The sequence below is a fragment of the Chelonia mydas genome, chromosome 10, assembly GCF_015237465.2.
Source record: "Chelonia mydas isolate rCheMyd1 chromosome 10, rCheMyd1.pri.v2, whole genome shotgun sequence".
NCBI lineage: Eukaryota > Metazoa > Chordata > Testudines > Cheloniidae > Chelonia > Chelonia mydas.
This window is the reverse complement of record NC_051250.2, coordinates 83,501,013-83,521,614: the sequence shown is the minus strand read 5'-3', so window position 1 is coordinate 83,521,614 and position 20,602 is coordinate 83,501,013. Positions and strand designations below refer to the sequence as shown.

The window sequence follows — 20,602 nt, the reverse complement described above, 5'->3', positions numbered from 1 at the left end:
ACAGCTGAGATGAGCACGTTGTGATGGGTGCATCAATTCCAAAGTTTGAATGCTGTCTTGCAGAGGGAGGGAGATCTGGCAGCTCCTTGGCAGTTTATACAAAACATACAGGTCACATTAAGTCCATCATAAGATCTTTTGTGTTGCTTTGTAGGTGAGCTCCCCAGCATATTAGGGAGACGTGTCCCAGGATGGTGAATGTGAGTAGTGAGAGGAGCGCTCTCTTGTACTGCATCAGGTTGGTGCTGATAAAGTCCAGTCCCTGTACCAGAGTTAGTATGCCACTACAATGAAGTGACCCTTGGAGACTACCCTGTGTGAGCAGTCTGTACCTATAATGATCCTGCCCCAAAAGGTAAGCAGTAGGAAATCTCCTGAACAATGGTTGTATTGAGATATGAAAGTAAGCACCCTGTAGGTTCAGGGCTAGAACTCAATCACTCTCTTTGCTCTAGAGCTGGTCCTAACTGCTGTGAAGTAAGATAAGGTGACTTCTGAGTGGCATGACAGGTGTATAGATGGCAGCTGATGCTGTAAGGTATTGTTCAGGCCCCTGACCAGCTCATCAAAGTGCTTATAAGAGGCAGTTTGAGAGGTCATGGACTGGGGTGCAGACTGTTGTCACTTTTGAGCCCTGGGCCTCTTACACTGTGGCTCATAACAGCACAGAGATGGTGATATTGAGAAGACTGATCTGTGGTGTGGTTGAAAGGTATATCTTCTCTTCTGTTCCACAGTGTAGATTCCTAAGGAGTGTAGTGCAGTCCAAGAATCCTTCAGGATGTGGAGAGAAAAAAAAATCTGTCTTCTCCGCAAAGAATTTGGCCCTTCAAATTGGAAGTCTGTAGCTCTTTGGGCAATCTAGAGAGGTGTAGCGAACAAAAAAACCCCCAAAAAACACAAAAAACCCCCACAACCCACCTCAGTACCACTGTCATGGAGACTTGGCGGGCAGCTGTAACAGCTACATCCAGTGGTGTCTCTAGGACCAGTCTGGCTATTAACTGACCTTCTCTAAGAATGGTCTGAATCTGTTTTCTGTGTTTCCAGTAATGTTTCAGAAACATCCTGGGTTTCCCAAGATTAACAAAATTGTTTTGGCCATGACAGTTTGGTAATTTATTACTCTAAACAGTAATGTTGTTGATGAATACACCATCTGGGAAGCCTGAGCATATGAGTTGACTTGGCATTATGTTGCTTGCTTCATGCATTAACCACATCCACTAGGACGACTGGGTTGTGGATGTTGAAAACAAAGTCTGCTCTTTGGGTAGAGATGTAGGGTTGTTTTTGTTTACACTCTGTTGCTGGTTGGTGCGATGGAGGCTGGCTCTGCCAGATGATTTTGGTAGGAGCTAGAATCAGCTCATTAATTGGGAGGACAGTTCTAGATGAGAAGGTAGTGTGCAGAATTTCCATCAACTTGTGATGTGCATCTGCCACCTCCTGTAAGGGAATCTACAGCTCGTCTGCCACCCTCTTGGTAAGATCCAAAAAGTTCTTAAATCTTCACCTAGTGATGAGGGGTAGGCAGCACAGTCTCATCTGGGAGAGATGAGGAGAAGTGTGCTGAAGAGGTAGCTTCCTCTTCAGGTTTTTTTTTTCCCCCCCTCCCTTCCCTCTTCCCCCTTCTTTCCTGTTCTGAAAAAGCTTTCTCCTGTCCTGGCTCAGGTGCTCTCCTGCCCTGGCTCAGGTGCCAGGCTGTAGCAAACCAACTGGTGGACTCTCCCTGAGAGACACTGGAGACGGTCGCACTATGTGTGGGTATATACCCGAAAAGTTACAATATGGCCTTGGGAGGGAGAGGCAGGAAGGCAGGCACTGGCGGTTGGCGTGATGGAATTGGGGATGACCCTTGTAGTGTGGTGGTGGGCCACCTTGAGGGGCCAGGGATTGATCTCCTCCTGGCCAGTGTCAGATTCGTCAGTGGGTAAGGGTGCCGCTGACTGGGGTATTGGCAGTATACAGCCCAGTGCTAAGAGCGATTCTGGGTGCCTGGATGTGCTTGATACTGGGGTCCTGGTACCAAGTAATGGGGATTGTAGTTCTTCTCCAATCATCAGGTCTCCAGGGTACCAGAGCCATGCAGGACCATGGGTTCACTTGGTACCACAGAGGAGGGTCCGTGGTACATTGTCAGTACTCATAGTTTGGCAGAGCACTCCCTAAATGAGAGTTTTGCCCAGTACAAAAAGTTTGTTGGTGCCACTTTTTTAGAGACAATATGGTATGTGTATGATAACACAGTGTGTATGATAACACCCATTTTTTTCATGTTGTGTGTATATAAATCTCCTCACTGTATTTTCCACAGTATGCATCCGATGAAGTGAGCTGTAGCTCACGAAACCTTATGCTCAAATAAATTGGTTAGTCTCTAAGGTGCCAGTAGTACTCCTTTTCTTTTTGCGAATACGGTAATTGTCTCTCCCTGGGTACTGAGGTCACAGATCTCCAGAGTACCAGAGCACCTGTGTTACCATGGGCTCATCCGGAACCCCAGAGGAGCATCTGTAGTCGGTATCAACGGTTGGGAAGGTGCAGAACACTTCCTAGATGGGAGTTTTGTTGCATCTGGTACCAAAGGGTTTCTCTATGCCACTCTTTTAGAGATGGTATGGTAACTGTCCCCTCTCCTTAGGGAATGGTACCATTGCCTCAGAGCATGACGGTGGAAGCCTCTGCTGTCTCGGTGCCAAAGCAGAGCTTCTCTGTGTCGCTCTTTTAGAGATGGTACGGTAAGGGTGCCCTCTGGGTGCCGTAGTTGCCCAGAGTAGAGCTCAGAGCAGCACAGAGCTTATAGAAGCCCCTCAGTGCGGAGAGCAGAGCTCCGAGCAGGGCAGAGCTCACAGCAGGAAGCCCCTTCTCAGGTTTCAGCTTCCAGAGCTTCCCTGCCGAAGGGGAGTGGCAGCTGAGCTCATGTGGCCAGCTACTTGGACTGGGGAACACCCCTCTGGCTGGCCAGTTGCTCAGAGGAGCCTTTCCAGGGGGAGTCTGCTGGTGGCTTCTTCTCTCTCTCTCTTCTCCTCTTCACCACTGGACCCCTTTTGAAGTGAAGGCTCCGGGGATAGACTGAAGTGTTTTCTCTATAGGGAGGAATTTTTACTTCAGCTCCCAGCTCCTGTGAGGCTGCAGTTTTAGGTGTGACAGGTAAAGCACTTCTGTGAGGGTCTCCCAGGCACAGTGAGTGTCTGGCCATTACAGGAACTGACTCCTGGCAGGAGAAGCATCGCTTGGAGCAGAGAAATCTAGGCAAGCCCTTGGGCAGGGGGTTGTCATCCTCTAGCAGGGAGGAATATACAGAAGAACATGTTAGCTTTTTTAAAAAAAAAAACTAACTGAAAAAGAAAATTATGAGTCTACTAGATGCCTGGGGAGGGGGGGGAATGCCCCCAGACAGGGAAGAAAAGTGAAGTTCTTTTCCTTTTTCTCTTTTCTTTTTAAACCAAAGGAATAAAATAAAACAAAACACTAGCTTGAGTGCTTTTAGGGAGAACAAAGGTAACAAAACAAACACTACTTATGCTAATGACACAGCTAAGGAAGGGACAGCTGCTCGTTGGGTCAGACACCAAAGGCAGTAGAGAAGGAAGTGAGGGGGGTTCGCCTGTGCAGTGCTAAATAGCCTCCAGGCAGACCAGGAGGGAGGGAGAGCACATGCGCGGGCTCAACAGGACACTGCTACCACAAATCTCCGATTAGAAGTGTAAGGGCACACAGACACCTAAAGTGGAGCACCCCTAGGGACACTACTCGAAGAAGAATCTGCCCGTCTCCAGGAGATGAATCTCCAGAAGGGCCTGATGCCAGAGGAGGCAGCAATCCCCTCCAAAGGAGATCAGCACTGGGCACACATGGGGATCTTGGTATTTGGAGATGAGGAAAGTTGCCTTACTGCAAGATAACCAACCATGCAGGGTTTACTGTCACTTGGCTTTCCGCCTCCTGACCCAGGAGACCGATGTTGACCAGTCTGAGCGCTAGGATATCTACCCATCCATTTTAATTATTTAGGATACCTAATCCCCTTGATATGTAAACACCAACTGCAAGCACTGCCCCTCTGCCTTCCCTCCAGTTCTCCTATGCAGAGATTTCACTAGTTCTGTAGGAAGCAGCCATCACTGCAGCATAGAGGAGGAGGAAGCAGGGAATAAATCTAGGGAGGAGAGAGTGTCCACAGCCCAATCAGGATTTTTCAAATGAACTGAGGAACCTGCTGATCAGGAAACAGAAAGCTTGCTCATCGCTCTGAGTGCAGAGAAAAGACTGGATGCCCAGCTGGTGATGCGTCACCATACCAGGCACTGGGCTGCTGGTGCCAGACCTCTACCCATCAGCACTGGGGAAAGAAATCTGTATCCAGAGAGCCATTTTTCAGGTTTTCAGATATACAAGCTGCTGCCCCCGATCAGTACACAGGTCCCTCCAGTACAGGATTCTGCCTTGATGTTTCAGAGAAAGGCCAAGTGACCCACAATGTTCCTCACAAACTGTGAGAAGATATATGGGGCACAGGACACGAGTCCTGCCTGAGTCCTGGAGCTTGCAAACCATCCATTTATGCCCCAACTGTCTCTCTGCAGACCTACTTAGGGTTTTCTTTCTTGGTTAAGACTTTCCAGTTGTACAAAACAAAACCCACCCAAATAAAACTAACTCAACCCAAATTAAACCATGGCTTTGCTTTCTGCATCCACGGTCATATGCTCAGCTTGAAATCTGTTCTTTAAAAAAAAAAAAAATCATAATGTATTAAGCCAAGAGTTTTGTTGAGAGTCTGAAAATGACTGCCACACATTGTGTCATTCTGCCTGTTCTGGATGTCTCCATAAAAGTCCGTTTCTCCATAAATTAAGTGTCCTAAATTTTTACCACCTACAATTAATTGTTGGCTCTTTTTTCCAGGCAGTTGGCAATGCACATCTAGATTCAACTTACATATGCATAGTAGGTTTATGACCTTTTACATTATATGTAAACTATAACCTATAAACCCAGAGGAAGGATGGTCTGTAGAAAAGGCATATAACTAGGAAGTCATTGTTCTATTCCCAAACCTGCCACACACTCTGTGTGCAGTCACTCAGGTCAAAATTCTCAAAAGGAGTCTCTGATTTTGGGTACCCAAGTTGAGAACCCCTTAAGATTTTCAGAAGCGCTGTACACCCTTGGCTCCCATTGACTTCTGTCAGAGTGATATGAGCTCAGCACGCTGAAAACTAGGCAAAAAGAAGCAGCCATCTGGACACCCAAACACTGGACTTTGCTTCTCAGATCCACAGTGCTTCCTGGAATGCTCTGCGCTCCACATGGTAATGAATGTGGCTTAAGTGGTGGTTTGATCGTTGGGCATTTGGAACATGGTTCATGTCAGTTGAGGAAAGCAATTTTGTTTATCCATATTGTGGTCCAAAATTAACTGTGGATGCAGCAGAGTGTAAGCCCCTGCTCCCAAGATGGGAGTCCCCCCAGGAGTGGGGGAGGTGCATGCTCTTCCACCCCCCCACCCCTTTTTTTTTTTACACTCTCTGAACAGTACAGATCCAGGTACCTACAAGTTGTTGACTTTACACTGGTCTAAAGTTTTCCTCCTTTTTTAACTTGATAACATTCTATTCTCTGCACCGCCACCGTTACTCGGGATCATATATGATTCAGCCCTTTTAAAACCTGTCATGGGAGCTGTTTCATGGACATCTCATGGCATGCCGAGTACTCACCCTGAGAAACATTTCTTTTGATTGAGTTTAAATTTATTGGCCTTAATTTGAGAACAAGGGTTAGTCAATTAATGGGGCAGCATCAAAACTCAGGACTGATCAATTTTTGCGATTATACGCATAACCTCACTTCAGACAGATTCCCTTTAATTCATATTCCCAACTCCTTTTTTATTCCCCCAGAGTAAATGCAGCGATTTTAGTCTTTGAATCTCTCATCAAGTACCCACACTAACTACCCTCACAGTTCTGTTTCTGGGCCTTCCAAACTGAGTTCTTCTACAGCCAAGGCACCCAGCACTGGACATACTGATCCAGATAAGGATGTACAGTGATGGCCTATTTTTCTATGCTAACGTCTATTTGCTTCTGTCTTCACTGAGCTCCTCAGGGCCCTAGCATAAGAATTCTTCATCAGGGTACCCTTGCTCAGAGAATTGATAGAAGGATGCAAAATCTTTTCCACCCAGAGCCCTGCTTTGTACCTAAGACTGAACGTAAATTCCTCACCCCAAGAGATGATCCCTTCAGTTGGCGATCTGAACCTTACTGGGAGCAGGCAGAGTGATGAAAGTTGGCACTGTCATTATCTGTTCCAGAGAGAAACAGGAGCTCAGTCTCCAGACCTCCCAATTTGCCATTTGACACCAGTTCTAAATTCCCCGTTTAGCTCAGAGATTCCCCTGGTGCATCTATGGAACATTATTTTGTTTTCTCATGTGTCGTTTGATTTTCTCCTCCCTCTCCTGGCTGAGCCTCAGTAAACTGCAAAGCACTCTGGGATTTTTAGTCTGTTCATGGACTCATCTCTCCATTCCACCCAGAGACAAATTCCTTTTTATTAGTTTTTCAAAAGAGTAGTGTTTGCTGAGTGTGAAGCAGCTAGCTCAACACAGCACATTTCCTGTCAGAGTCTTCATGAGAAAGACAGCCTGCAGAAAACATCCTTCCCAAGGAAAAGAAATTTCCATATGCGATCACATCAAAGGCCAATTCAGACCTGGAACCATCACCTACTGCTATTCTGAATCAGAAGAGTGGCCCATACACTTGGTATCCCTCTCTCCCTGCTACACTAGATCACACCAATAGTCCATTTAGTCCAGTATCCTGCCTCCAGCTGTAGCCAGGACCAGATGCTTCATAGAAAGATTACATTGTTTCCAGATCTCACTGGGCAATACTATCCCATATAGGGCAATTGATTCCTAACTCTAGAACTCATTCATTTCCTGAAACACGACTATGGATGAGCCTTGTAATTTTATCCTGAAATTGTGAAACTTAGCATAAGATGACACTATTTTTCCATCAGTTTCCAAAAGGAGTTAATTCAGTTCATACAACCAGAACAATTTATTTGGGAACCATCTGTTGCTGCAAAGCTGCAGAAGAGGCATCAGGCTTGGTCAGCCAGCAAGTGGCTGAGAGGACAGAGGCACACAGGGATGAGAACACCTCCCAGGGCAGCCAGGGGAGATCACAGCTCCCAGAGGATGAGCTTAGAGATTGTGCTACAATGCAATCATCACACCAAACAGCAGAAACAGAACACAAAGATGCAAACAAACTGTGTAGCAAGAGCTCTATGTCTAATCACTTGGCTGAAAAGAAGGTAATGGAAAGGAAGTGAGAGAGAGAGAGAGAAGATACATGACTATCCTTGGATCTGGCTAGCTCAATACAATTGGAGAATGAGCTTGTGGAACTGTAATGCTTTTATATGGATCATTTCTCCTAAAGACTCTACACAACCAGCCCCTCAATCTCTCAGGCTGTGACTGTGGCCCTCCCCCTTTCCAGTGGAACATTTTAAGGGCTCCAGCAGAGTAAACCTGACTCAAAACTTATGATGATGATGGCTGGGGGGGAATGGTAACAGCACTATATCAAGGGTCCTCTCCTGCCTTCTCCCTTTTGTGTTTGTAACCATTTTGGTTTTATGCCAGAGTAGTAGCACTCATCCTTCTCCCTCCATGGCAATAGATTAAGAAACACCAGCAGCCAGTCACTGGCAAGGCCACTTAGTGGGGAAGTAGGCACAGCCTGACACTGGAGCAGGACTTGCTCAAAGCCCAGCAGCAGCAACAGGTAGTAGTGACTAACAGACCCATCCACAAGAATAGGTGCTGAAACCCAAGCCTGAGGGAGAGCCAGTCTAAGACCAGCTGTCCTTCCTACTCCTCCCCACACATTGAGAACACACATCTCAGATTGTGAAGGGGATGAATCTAGGTTTCAATAAAAGCAGACAAACGCATTAGAAAGGAAAAAGAAAAGGAGTACTTGTGGCACCTTAGAGACTAACCAATTTATTTGAGCATAAGCTTTCGTGAGCTACAGCTCACTTCATCGGATGCTGTAGCTCACGAAAGCTTATGCTCAAATAAATTGGTTAGTCTCTAAGGTGCCACAAGTCCTCCTTTTCTTTTTGTGGATACAGACTAATAGAGCTGCTACTCTGAAACCTGTCATTAGGAAGGAAGAGACCCATGAACAGGTAACAGATGCATTGTCTCTAAATACATCAGAGGGATAAATACCAGGGAGGGAGAGGAGTTATTTAAGTTAAGCGCTAATGCTGACACAAGAACAAATGGATATAAACTGGCTGTCAAATTAGTTTAGGTTTGAAATTAGAAGAAGGTTTCTAACCATCAGAGGAGTGAAGTTCTGGAACAGCCTTCCAAGGGGAGCAATGGGGACAAAAAAACACAAACAAAAAACAAAAACAAAAAAACCACTAACTGGCTTCCGGACTGGGCATGTTGAGTTTTTAGAGGGTATGATGGGAATGCATACAATGGCATGTAGCCAATCAATACGAGTAACAAATACCCTCAATAGCTGGTGATGGGACACTAGATGGGGAGGACTGAATTACTACAGAGAATTCTTTCCCAGGTGTCTGGCTGTTGGGTCTTTCCCACATGCTAACAGATTGCCATATTTGGGGTCGGGAAGGAATTTTCCCCCAGGTCAGATTGGCAGAGGCCCTGGGGAGTTTTCACCTTCCTCTGCAGCATGGGGCATGGGTCATTTGCAGGTTTAAACTAGTGTAAATGGTGGATTTTCTGTGACTTGAAGTCTTTAAATCATAATTTGAGGAGTCCAGTAACTCAGCCAGAAGTTATGGGTCTATTACAAGAGTGGGTGGGTGAGATTCTGTGGCCTGCAATGTGCAGCAGGCCAGACTAGATGATCACGATGGTTCCTTCTGACCTTAAAGTTTATGAGTTTTTATGAATCCAAATCCACCTAAGAAGAAAGGCGCATCCCCAGCAACCGTGGCTCCCCAAGTAACCCACCAGCACAGATCCCTCCGTGCAGATGCAGAGACCTCTTGGGCGCAGTGACCACTGGGGCCACACATGCCCCACTCACAAAACTGATCACTTGGTGCCATTTGTTCCTTCAGCTTACTCAGTACTGCTGAGACTTTGCGCTGCAGATAACTAGTGAGAAGAGTGGCTTTGTAGTGACAATCTAGTTAAAGATCCATAGACTCAGAGCAGTTAAGGGCCTTTTTTGCACCTCAGTGGAGCCTCCAGCAGCCTGTTCCAACACTGAGGGAGATTTAGGGAAAGCACCATAGCACATAGTCAGGGACAGCAGATCTCGACAGAGCACTAAACAGAGACGAGCCGTCAGTGCCTGAACCTCTCTCACCCTCCCCGCTGATATTATCACTATCCAGGATCCAGTCTTCAGGGACAGACATTAAAACAACCTTAACCTAATGGTTCAAAAGGAGATTCCGTTATCTGGGTGAGAATTAAGTTCAAATCCTAAGAGGGGGTTCATGCACAGATGTGGAGGAAAGACTCATGGCCTTTTAGAAATCTCTTGGCTGTAAGATGTCTAAAACTCAGAGAACAGGGACTTGAACTAGTGGTGCTGCTAGGAAGACCTTGGCCATGCCTCAAAGGTGACCTGCAAAGATGTTTAAGAAAATTGGTTTGCCCCTACTTTGCCGCTTTCTGGTGTATAATGGCAACCTGAAAGGTCTGAAGCTTGTGAAGTTTTTTTTAACTTTAGAAACATCAGGAATATCAAGTCTGGTCTACCCTGCTTTTGCTGGATAACTTTTGGAGCTTAAAACGTGAACTCTTCCACCTAAATTAAAGATTCAAAAATCTGCCTCTTTAACAAAGACATCCTTTCTCCTAAACATTCTAGGGTACGTTTACACGGAGATACAAACCCACAGCACCAAGTCTCAAAGCCCAGTCAGCTGACTCGGGCTCGCAGGGCTCAGGCTGCAGGGGTGAAAACTGCAGTGTAAACATTTGGGCTCAGGCTAGAGCCCAGGCTCTAAGACTCTCCCCTCTCATGGGGTCTCAGAGTCCAGGCTCCAGCCCAAGCCTGAACGTCCACACTGCAATTTTATAGCTCCCCAGCCTGAGGCCCGTGAGCCCAAGTCAGCTGACCTAGGCTAGCTGCAGGCCTTTGACCTCAGTGTAGACATAGCCTTAGACTTTGGAGCTCAATGACTGCTAAACAAAACCCAAAATTTTAAAGTGTGGTGAAAATTCCCTTTCCCTCTCAATTGCTCAGGTTTCACTTTCTTGCAATACTATAGTTGCACTAGTTCTACAGTGGCCATAGGGTCTTCCAAGGAGACAAGAACTGAATTTATAATGTTAAAGAACAAAAAAAGCAGAATTTTCTTTTGACAAAACCCTTTGGGACTTCTTCATACAACACAAATAAAAGCAACGAAGTGCACATGCTCATGTACTTTCCCTCTGGACTGCCAGACTTTTAGATACAGGAAATTATCCAGGACTGCAAAGACAGAAGCAGGTGCTGGAACAGTCTCCTTCTGTGTTGTCTAGAGTGAACACCTTGCACGAAGCTGTTTTATGGATAGTTTGCAAACTCCCACAAAAATGTGCTATCCTTCTAAGCCATCATTATCTGCATCTGTCAAGGTTCCGCTTTGCAGGCAGTCAGCAGCAGAGATTTGGGCTCTGGATAGAGAATTTGACTCTGCTTCTGCAACAGGAGTTCTGGGAGCATTAGGAGGCTCTGAGCAACAAAATTCAAATTCTGGCCTGACAGGACAGCACGATAATGGCTTTCTTAACCTTGCACCAAACGTTTGGCTCTACTAGGCAGCACGACAAAGCTCCAACACAATCTGACTTCAGTGCCCAGGCCACAGATACTCAACAGTGGGAATCTGTGCTAAAAATACTTGCAAACAGTGCCCAGAAGTTTTTTCCCCAGCTTCGACTGGCACTCTAGCTATGAAAAGCTAATCAGGTCAGTGATGGGTGCTATGAGCCGTCACCACTGAACAGACAGCAGCTGGTGAGTGATCTCCATTTCCTTGATGAGGCCAAAAAATCTTAACACGAGGAAGAAGGAATTATAGACAACAATCCATCTATGGGAAGAGCCTGGCAAATGAATAAATTAACCCAGCTGTGATAAGAAAAGCATGCCAGTTTCAGATCTCAGATTTTGGCTAGTAACTTTCCCTCCCTCTGCTGAGGATAAAATAGTGCACCATGAAATACGCTGCCATGGGAGCAGAAACCTGCTCTGCAATTATGCATCTGCTACAAAAGGTAATATGTTCACTTTCAGCAGTAAGAACCTTGGCTGTATGAGGGGCTGAGGAATGAAGGAGAAGAGAACTGTACAGGAAACTTATTGTATGCTGTAACATTACGTAAGAGGACATAATACAATACACAGACATACATGGAACTTGAGCCAGATGTACATGTGGCGGGATGGACAGACGCACACACAGAGAGACAGAGAGGTACAGGTGGACAGGTCGAGTACAGGCTCGTACCTAGGCCACTTTGCTTCATTTCGGAAGATTGTCTGGAGTAGGAGGAGAAGAGACGATACCCTCCAGTTTTGGAAGAGGACTCGGACAGCACCTGTAAAAACAAGAGGAATGCTGACTGCACCATTAAGGATTCCTGGCTAGTCTACCCACCACTCTCAAAGGGACTTCACAAATGATAGTAAGAGGCAGAGAGGATGTGTCTCATTTTAAAGACTGCATGGAAAGGACAATTTCACAGGCACAAAGAGCCAAGTTGTGCTTGATTCTCACTGGCAGTGACAGGGAGTTAAGCGTTGACCTGCCTTTTGCACCTTTAGAAATCTTCCCCTAAGGAACTCGGCACAAAGCTGAGAACAGAACTCAAGGAGTCCCAACTCCCATGCTCCAGCTCTGATCACTAAGCATTTCCCCTCTAGGGCACACACAACTCATGTCAACACCATCAAGTGCAGTTGTTTCTACATAAGAACAGCCATGCTGGGGCCAGACCAAGGGTCCATCCAGCCCGTATTCGGTCTCTGACAGTGCCAGATGCTTCAGAGGGAATGAACAAAACAGGGCAATTTCAAGTGATCCATCCCCTGTCATCCAGTCCCAGCTTCTGGCAGTTGGAGGTTTAGGGACACGAGGAGTACGGGTTTATGTCCCTGACCATCTTGGCTTATAGCCACTGATGGACGTATCCTCCATGACCTTCTCTAATTCTTTCTTGAACCCAGTTATAGTTTTGGCCTTCACAACATCCCCTGGCAATGAGTTCCACAGATCGACTGTGCATTGTGTGAAGAAGTAATTCATTTCGTTTATTTACTCTGCTGCCTATTAAGAACCAGGGTTCACCAGACGACAATGTGTTATGAGAAGGGGTAAATAACTCTTCCCAATTCACTTTCTCCACACCATTCATGATTTTATAGACTTCTAACATGTTCTACCCCCCTTAGTCATCTTTTCCAAACTGAACAGGTCCCCAATTTTTTAAAATCTCTCCTCACATGGAAGCTGTTCCATACTTAGTCATTTTTGTTGCTCTTCTCTGTAACTTTTCCATTTCTAACATGTATTTTCGGAGATGGGGAAATCAGAACTGCATGCAGTATTCAAGGTGTGGGCATACCATGGATTTACATAATGCCACTATGATATTTTCTGTTTTATTATATATCTCTTTCCTAACGTTTCCTGACTTTGTTAGCTCTGACTGCCACTTCACACTGAATAGGTGTTTTCAGAAAAACACCTTTCTTGAGTGGTAACAGCTAATTTAGACCCCATTGGAAAACATAATTCCAACTATACATACAGAACAATGTGCATTACTTTGCATTTACCAACACTGAATTTCATCTGCCATTTTCTTGCCCAGTCATCCAGTTTAGTGAGATCCCTTTGCAACTCTTCACAATCAGCTTTGAACTTAACTATCTTGAATAATTTTCTATCACCTGCAAATATTGCCACCTCACTGTTCCTCTCCTTTTCTAGATAATGTATGAATGTGTTGAGCAGCACTGGTTCCACTACAGACCCTTGGGGGATCCTGCTATTTACCTCTCTCCATTGTAAAAACAGACCATTTATTCCTACCTTTTGTTTCCTATCTTTTAACCAGTTACTGATCCATGAAAGCACTTTCCCTCTTATACCTTGACTGCTTACTCTGCCTAAGAGCCTTTGGTGAGGGACCTTGTCAAAGTCTTTCTGAAAATCCAAGTACATTAGACCCGTTGGATCACCCTAGGATGCTCCCCAGACTATGGTTAATTTATTGTGTGCCAATCACCAAAAAGGCATCTGTGATTTCATGGCTGACTATAATAAGGAAGGCCCAAGACAGCCACAGATCCCTCAGCCACAAACATCCCTTCCCCCACCTCCAAGAAAACAGCTGGAATCAAGGCGAGTGACTAGTCCCAGAAGGGAGGGCACACAGTGCTGAAAGCAGCTTGAAGGGGATTTGGATACCTGTGAGCTAAGTCCCCACCACTGAGACAGTCCATCCAGACTGAGCCTGAGGACAGGGAGTAAGGCCAGCTCAGCTCAGTTCAGTTGCCTATAAGTACATCGGCCCTATGGCAGATTAAGAACTTTGTGATTTGTGTTGAGCAGTGGAGGTTTATTACAAACAGCAGGCACCACCCCTTCCCATGATCCTACAGGAGACAGATCGGCCACATGGCACCTTCCAGTTCAACTTCATGAGACACCCAAGAAGAAATGAATTAAAACAATGCAGCCTGGAAGTGACAACAGTACATTTACTTTTACACGTAGTTTTGCTAATATCCCACAATGCAGCGGATGTGCCTATTCAGCATTTCCCCAGTGTGCTTTTGCTGCAATTCACCCATAGTTATTTCCACACAATTGTCTTTCCTCACCAATTGTCCAAACCTTTTTCCTGCATTTCTCCTCCGTGAAGGTATTTTAAGGAGTTCAGTATGTCAGCCACCTAACCACTCTGCATTTATTAATAAACCTGCTTTCCCATCGGACACATTATTCCCTTAACTCAGTGACCTCCAACCTTTTTATGCCTAAGATCACTTTTTGAATCTAAGGGCAACCCAGAATCTACCCCACCCCTTCTCCAAGGCCCTGTCCCTTCCCCAAACCCCCGCCCCACTCACTCCATCCATCCCCCCGCCCCGTTTCTGTTGCTTACTCTCCCCCACCCTCACTCACTTTCACCGGGATGGGGTTGGGGTTCGGGAGGGGGTGTGGGCTCTGGGCTGAGCCTGGGGCAGGGGGTTGATGTACAGGAGGGGGTGAGGGGTTCAAGCTCTAGAAGGGAGTTTGGGTGCATGAGGGGGCTCCAGGCTGGGGAAGAATGTTGGGGTGTAGGAGGAGGTGCAAGCTCTAGGAGGGAGTTTGGGTGCAGGCTGGGGATGCAAAGGGGGTGCAAGTTCTAGGAGGGAGCGGTGTGGTGCCAGGGTAGGCAGGGAGCCTGCCTTAGCCTTTCTGTGCCCGCCGCCAACTGGGAGCTGCCAGAGGTAAGTGCCGGAGCCAGCACCCCAAACCCGCTCCTGCATTCCAACCCCCAGCACTCCGAAGCCCTCCCTGCCTACCCCAGCTCCACACCGCTCCCAGAAGGGAGCGACGCAACCCTGTGGCCCCTGGAGGGGGTGGGGGGCACATAGCTCCGTGCGCTCCCTCTCTCTGCAAGCACCGCCCCGACAGCTCTCCTGGCCAATGGGAGATGCGAGGGCAGTGCTTGAAGATAGGAGTAGTGTATGGAGGGAGACCCCTGCCCCCGTGGCTGCAGGGCTGCGCTGGCTGCTTCTGGGAGCGGCGTAGGGTCGGGGTAGGCAGGGAGTCTGCCTTAGCAACAGTCACACTGCACCGCTGGAGATCCTCTAGGATCAACCACTCGATTGCGATCGACTGGTTGGTGACCACTGCCTTAACTCCCTTCATAGCAGTAACTCAGACCCTGGTGCACTGCTAAAAGGGGAGTCCCAGGAATGCAGCTTTTCTGCAACGGTAAAACTGAGATGCCAAGTCTGGGCAAGAGGACTAATCAGAGCAATTGAAACTACACCCGCCCCATTACCTCCATGGACCCAGTTTTCCGGTTGCGGATCAAGGGCGATCTCCGCTGAATGCAGATTGGCTCAGAGGGCTGGGATGACCTTTCTTGTGCTTGGTCTGTCCCATCAATGCTCTTCACTTTGGAGAGATCCTCCATGCTGCCCTGGTTTGGCTTCTTATCATCATTCTGCACGAAGGAAATACTAGCAGCATTACTAACACAACTAGCAATGCAGGCCCAGGTGGGATTTACTGAGAGGAAAAAACAGGCCCAGCAGAATTCCAGTCAGACACTTGTACAAAATGAAGTGAGATTACATCTCTCCACACACAGCCTTGAAACCGGAGACAAAGTACCCAGCCAGCCAGGAAACTCAACCCCGCAAACAACCCTCAACTGCCAGATATGCTACTGCAAGAGTGGGCCCGAGACATGGCCACTGCTGGCTGGCGGAGACACCGCAGAATGCAGAGGAGCTGCTAGGTCTGTGCTTGTCAGAGTGTGATGAAGGATTCTGGGTCAGACTGTGCCTGGCCCTGCTGTGAGCACACCAGAGCCTGCTTCCCCAGGATCACAAAGGCTCTCCTGAGCACACTTGGGTCCCAGCCTCTCTTCTAAGGATGGGGAAGAGGTGGGCCTGTGGCTTCACCTCTCTTTCATTAGCGCACTGCTTTCCCCACAGGGGCAGTGCAGTTGCTGTGCTCCACACCATCTCCCACCCCGCCTGTGCCTCAGTGACACAGGCAGGCCCTTCAAACAGGGCACAGTGACTGCAGACTCACTTCTGCTGATGCAGGCCGAAAGCCAAACCCTGTAGGGGCACTTCCATCTTCCTCACATCCCTTCACACCTGGGCTGAAATGAAGCTCCACGTGAAAACGCTCCTCTGAAGATGAGTCCTGAGAACACAAAAATCAGCCCCAACTTCAGTGTGGGCTGTGGTATGGCCCTCTGCCCTCTCTCCTCCATGCCAAAATAGCACACACCCCAAGCACACCGCTTAGGCGGAAATGCAGAAGCAATGAGACAAGCACAGACATGCTAACCTGGGCTTTATGTCTCACCCAGCAGCACAGAGCTCAGTATTAAGGTTATCACAGTAGCGCCTGGAGGACTTAATCAGGACTGGGCTATGCAAACATACCCAGAGACACAGTACCTGCCCTCCCTTCAAAACGGACCACACACTGGGGAGAGTAAGTCTTACACCTTCCTGGACTTGGTTTTATAGATTATGACTTCTAGGACAACACAGGCTAAGGAACCTCACCCAGGATGCCTCCTGGCTGGGCTACAACAGATCTTTGAGAAAGACACACCTCATCTTGATCTGAAGACCCCTCCCCGAAGGAGAATCCACTACATCACTGGGCAAGTTGTTTCAAGGGTTAATTACCCTGACTGTTAAAAACTTCCCACCTTATACTCTAGTTTGTATTTGTCAACTTTCAGCTTCCACCCATTGGCTCTTTTTTTCAAATAATGAACAAAGATATTTATTGAATACTTCTGTCTTTTCTGCATCATTACTGGCAATTTTATCACCTCTATCTAGTGCAGACTTACACCATTGCTAGAATTTTTTTCCCGGATGTTTAAAAAATTCTGTTATTGCCCTCTGAATCCTATTGGCTATAGATTTTTGGCATTGATTCCTCTGGCATCCCGTATCAACTGTCCGCATTTCACGACGAAAAAATAACAGCCATACTGTCAGACCAAAGATCCATCTCGCCCAGTATCCAGTCTTCCGACAATGGCCAGTGCCAGGTGCCACAGAGGGAATGAACAGAACAGGTAATCTTCAAGTGATCCATCCCGTCACCCATTACCAGCTTCTGGCAAACAGACGCTAGGGACACCATCCCTGTCCACTCTGGCTAATAGCCATTGATGGATCTATCCTGCATGAATTTAATCTAGTTCTTTTTTGAACCCTGTTATAGTCTTGGCCTTCACAACATTCTCCAGCAAGGAATTCCACGGGTTGACTGTGTGTTGTATGAAAAAATACTTCCTTGTGCTTGTTTTAAACCTGCTGCCTATTAATTTCATTTGGTGACTCCTTTTTCTTGTGTTATGAGAAGGAGTAAATAGCATGTCCTTATTTATTTTCTCCATACCAGTCATGATTTTCGAGACCTCAATCATATCCCCCCTTTTCCAAGCCGAAAAGTCCCAGTCTTATTACTCTCTCCTCATACGGAAGCCGTTCCATACCACTAATCATTTTTTTAAAAAGGAGTACTTGTGGCACCTTAGAGACTAACAAATTTATTAGAGCATAAGCTTTCGTGAGCTACAGCTCACTTCATCAGATGCTGTAGCTCACGAAAGCTTATGCTCTAATAAATTTGTTAGTCTCTAAGGTGCCACAAGTACTCCTTTTCTTTTTACGGATACAGACTAACACGGCTGCTACTCTGAAACTAATAATTTTTGTTGCCCTTTTCTCAACCTTTTCCAATTCCAATATAACTTTTTTGAGAAGGGGCAACCACATCTGCATGCAGTATTCAAGATGTGGGCGTACCATGGATTTATATAGACGCAACATGACATTTTCTGTCTTATTATCTATCCCTTTCTTAACGACTGCTAATTTAATAGATTTTAAGGCCAGAAGGGACCAATATGATCACCTGTCTGACCTTCTGCATAATGCAAGCCATAGAATTTCATCCAGTGATTCCTGCCTCAAACCCATCATTTAAGTCATTGCTATCAACCGCCCCTTTTTCCATTTGTGTGTGCAATTCCATAGTGCTCTTTTCTCTTTCCTTTTTAATCAGGATAAGTTTTTCTGTGATTGGGGAATTTTGATTTTTTTGGGCATCTACTAAAAGAATTTTTAAACAACTTCCAATTATCATTCATGTTGTTTGAAGTTTTTCCTACTAAATCACTTTTAACCATAATTTTAAGCAAAATTGTTTTCAGCTTGGGAAATTGGCCCTTTCAAAGTGCCAAGTAAATATATTACTGGTTAGGACAATATTCTGTTTACAGATAACAAATGTAATTAGGTCATGTTCACTTACACCTCGGCAACCACTACTTTTTAGCTCAGTGATTAATTTATCTTTATCAATAAGTTAACACAATATTAGCCACAAATGCCATAGCTAGGCTATTCTCCTCTAGGAGAGCTCAGCCCCTACATTCCAATAACCAGAGGGCCACACTCACTCCTGCTAAATCAAGGTGGGTTAACGAGTGGTAGCTGCCACAATGAGTCAGAAGGGCTCAGTTAACCTTTCCCTACAGAGTTCCAACACCTGATAACACTGTGGGTCAGTGGAAGAGCACAACCAACCTATTACAACAGATCTGACTCCAAGTGCTCTGCTCCAACCATTTACAGATGATGCGGTCTCTTCTAACAATGCACTGGGAGAAGAGGGGGGGTATTCTCTCTTTTTCCCCAGTGGTCAAAGACCACCACTAACAAAAGGCTGTTACGTCTGGCCTCCAGCACCTCTGGGATGTTCCCAGCCAACGGGAGCTGATAGCAGAGGTGTCTGATCATAGATTCAGCTAGTCCTAGATTAACGCTGTGACTGGAAGCGGCTGCTCAGCAGCAGGTTATTTTTAAATACCAATTCAAAATCCCCTTAACTGAATGAAGGATTCTGGTCTACAGATTCTTCGCCAGATGGGAACTGTTGGCCCTAGAAACTTGTGTTTTGGGAGGCTCTTCAGCCCAGGAGACTCCCCATCTCACATTTCAGAAAGAAAATGTGCAATCAGTTTTGGGGGCTCACTGCCTGGTATGACAGGAGGCCCACCAATGCCAGTACCTTGCCACCTGGGCAAAGACAGAGAGTGCTGGATCCTGGTGGCCACTGTCTCATATCACAGGAGGAAAGATTTTATTCTAGTTCTAGATCCCTCACCTTGTTGTTGTCCTCGTACAGCATGATAACAATCTGGGTCATGTAGTTCAGTTCTGAGATAGCACTCAAATAGTCCATGGCTCTCTTCCACTGCTGGTCCTTGGACTCCTGATACATACACACAAACAGTCGCATGGGATAAGCAATGGCAGACAACTTGCAGCACTAAGTGAAATGGGTCTAAGAGGGTTTCCTCTCCACAGTGTAACATCCCTGTCAGCACAGAAACACCTCACTCAGCTAATCTGCAGACAGAACCTCACACGGGGGGAGAGGAGTTTACAGAAAGAAATGATGGCAGGAAGGGACACTCAGACTACAGCTACAGCCCGTGTTCAGATTTTAGCACATCCAGCAGCAGGCTACCCACTAATGTCATGCTGAGAAATGGAGCATAACCAATAACAGCTTCCCTAACATGCTGGTTCTCAAATGGTGGTCTGCAGAATGAAATATTTGCAAGAAGCAGTAAGAAAATGGAGGGGGAAGAATGGAAAGGAAGGAGGGTTGCTCTTACAAAAGGGTTTGATGAATGGAAAAACTGGAGAACACTTTGGACATGCCATTTGCGAGATGGGAAGGGCAGCATGGTGTCCCCCGAGCTCTCACCAGGGCACAGCCATGCCCCCAAGGTAGCATGCCCCACAGTACAGTATCCCCTGACACCACAGGGGACAGTGAGTGGAAGAAAAACACCCTGCACATTGACCAGGAAGTTAGATAAAGTCACTTCTGGCCACTTTCCTCAGATACAGAGAGCTGCCACAGGCACATGAACCTGAACCTGCTAAACAAGCCTCAACACATGCAAACCTTCTAGGAATAGCAGGATAGGAGACCAAAGAACACAATTAGCTGTTTGTGAGGCAGTGCATTTCTTAGCCCTTCTAATACCCACAGGGAGTGTGTGTGTGTAGAGCCAACCTAACCAACCAACCATAGAGGCTCGGGGAAAGATTTCTCCGATTCAAGCTCTGTGACGTGAAATTCTAGGCTCTACTCTTATCAAAGGAGAGACAGGGCTCCGTCTCCAAATGCCAGGCCCTTCCATTTCCTTCTCGCTGAAGGGACCCACTCATACACAGAATCATAGGACTGGAAGGGACCTGGAGTGGTTATCTAGTCCAGTCCCCCGCACTCAAGGCAGGACTAAATATCATTTAGACCATCCCTGACAGGTGTTTGTCTAACCTGTTCTTAAAAATCTCCAATGACGAAGATTCCACAACCTCCCTGGGCAATTTATTCCAGTGATTAACCACCCTGACAGTTAGGAAGTTTTTCCTAATGTCCAACCTAACTCTCCCTTGCTGCAATTTAAGCCCATTGCTTCTGGTCCTATCCTCAAAAGTTAAGGAGAACAATTTTTCTCCCTTCTCCTTGTAACAACCTTTTATATACTTGAAAACTCATGCTTCTCCTTAGTCTTCTCTTCTCCAGACTAAACAAACCCAATTTTTTCAATCTTCCCTCAAAGGTCATGTTTTCTAGACCTTCCATCATTTTTGTTGTTCTTCTCTGGACTTTCTCCAATTTGTCCACATCTTTCCTGAAATGTGGTGCCCAGAACTAGACACAATTCTCCTGTTGAGGCCTAATCAACGTGGAGTAGAGCGGAAGAATTACTTCTTTTGTCTTG

The 20,602-nt window shown here is 46.4% G+C and overlaps 1 protein-coding gene across 27 annotated transcripts in view; it reads right to left on the bottom strand.

Annotated features, from left to right (window-relative positions):
• PPIP5K1 (diphosphoinositol pentakisphosphate kinase 1) overlaps positions 1–20,602 on the bottom strand; it is a 199,230-nt gene that overhangs the window by 114,925 nt on the left and 63,703 nt on the right. For all 27 annotated transcript variants that reach the window (XR_006284115.1, XR_005227113.1, XR_005227115.1 and 24 more), the window contains 4 exons: positions 18,964–19,071; positions 15,850–15,966; positions 15,089–15,253; positions 11,536–11,626 (listed from right to left, as the gene is read on the bottom strand). Coding sequence is in view for 24 of the 27 variants with exons in the window: in XM_037911084.2 (XP_037767012.1) it covers positions 11,536–11,626; positions 15,089–15,253; positions 15,850–15,966; positions 18,964–19,071 (481 nt within the window). In the remaining 3 variants the exon portion in view is untranslated. The remainder of the gene's footprint in view (positions 1–11,535; positions 11,627–15,088; positions 15,254–15,849; positions 15,967–18,963; positions 19,072–20,602) is intronic.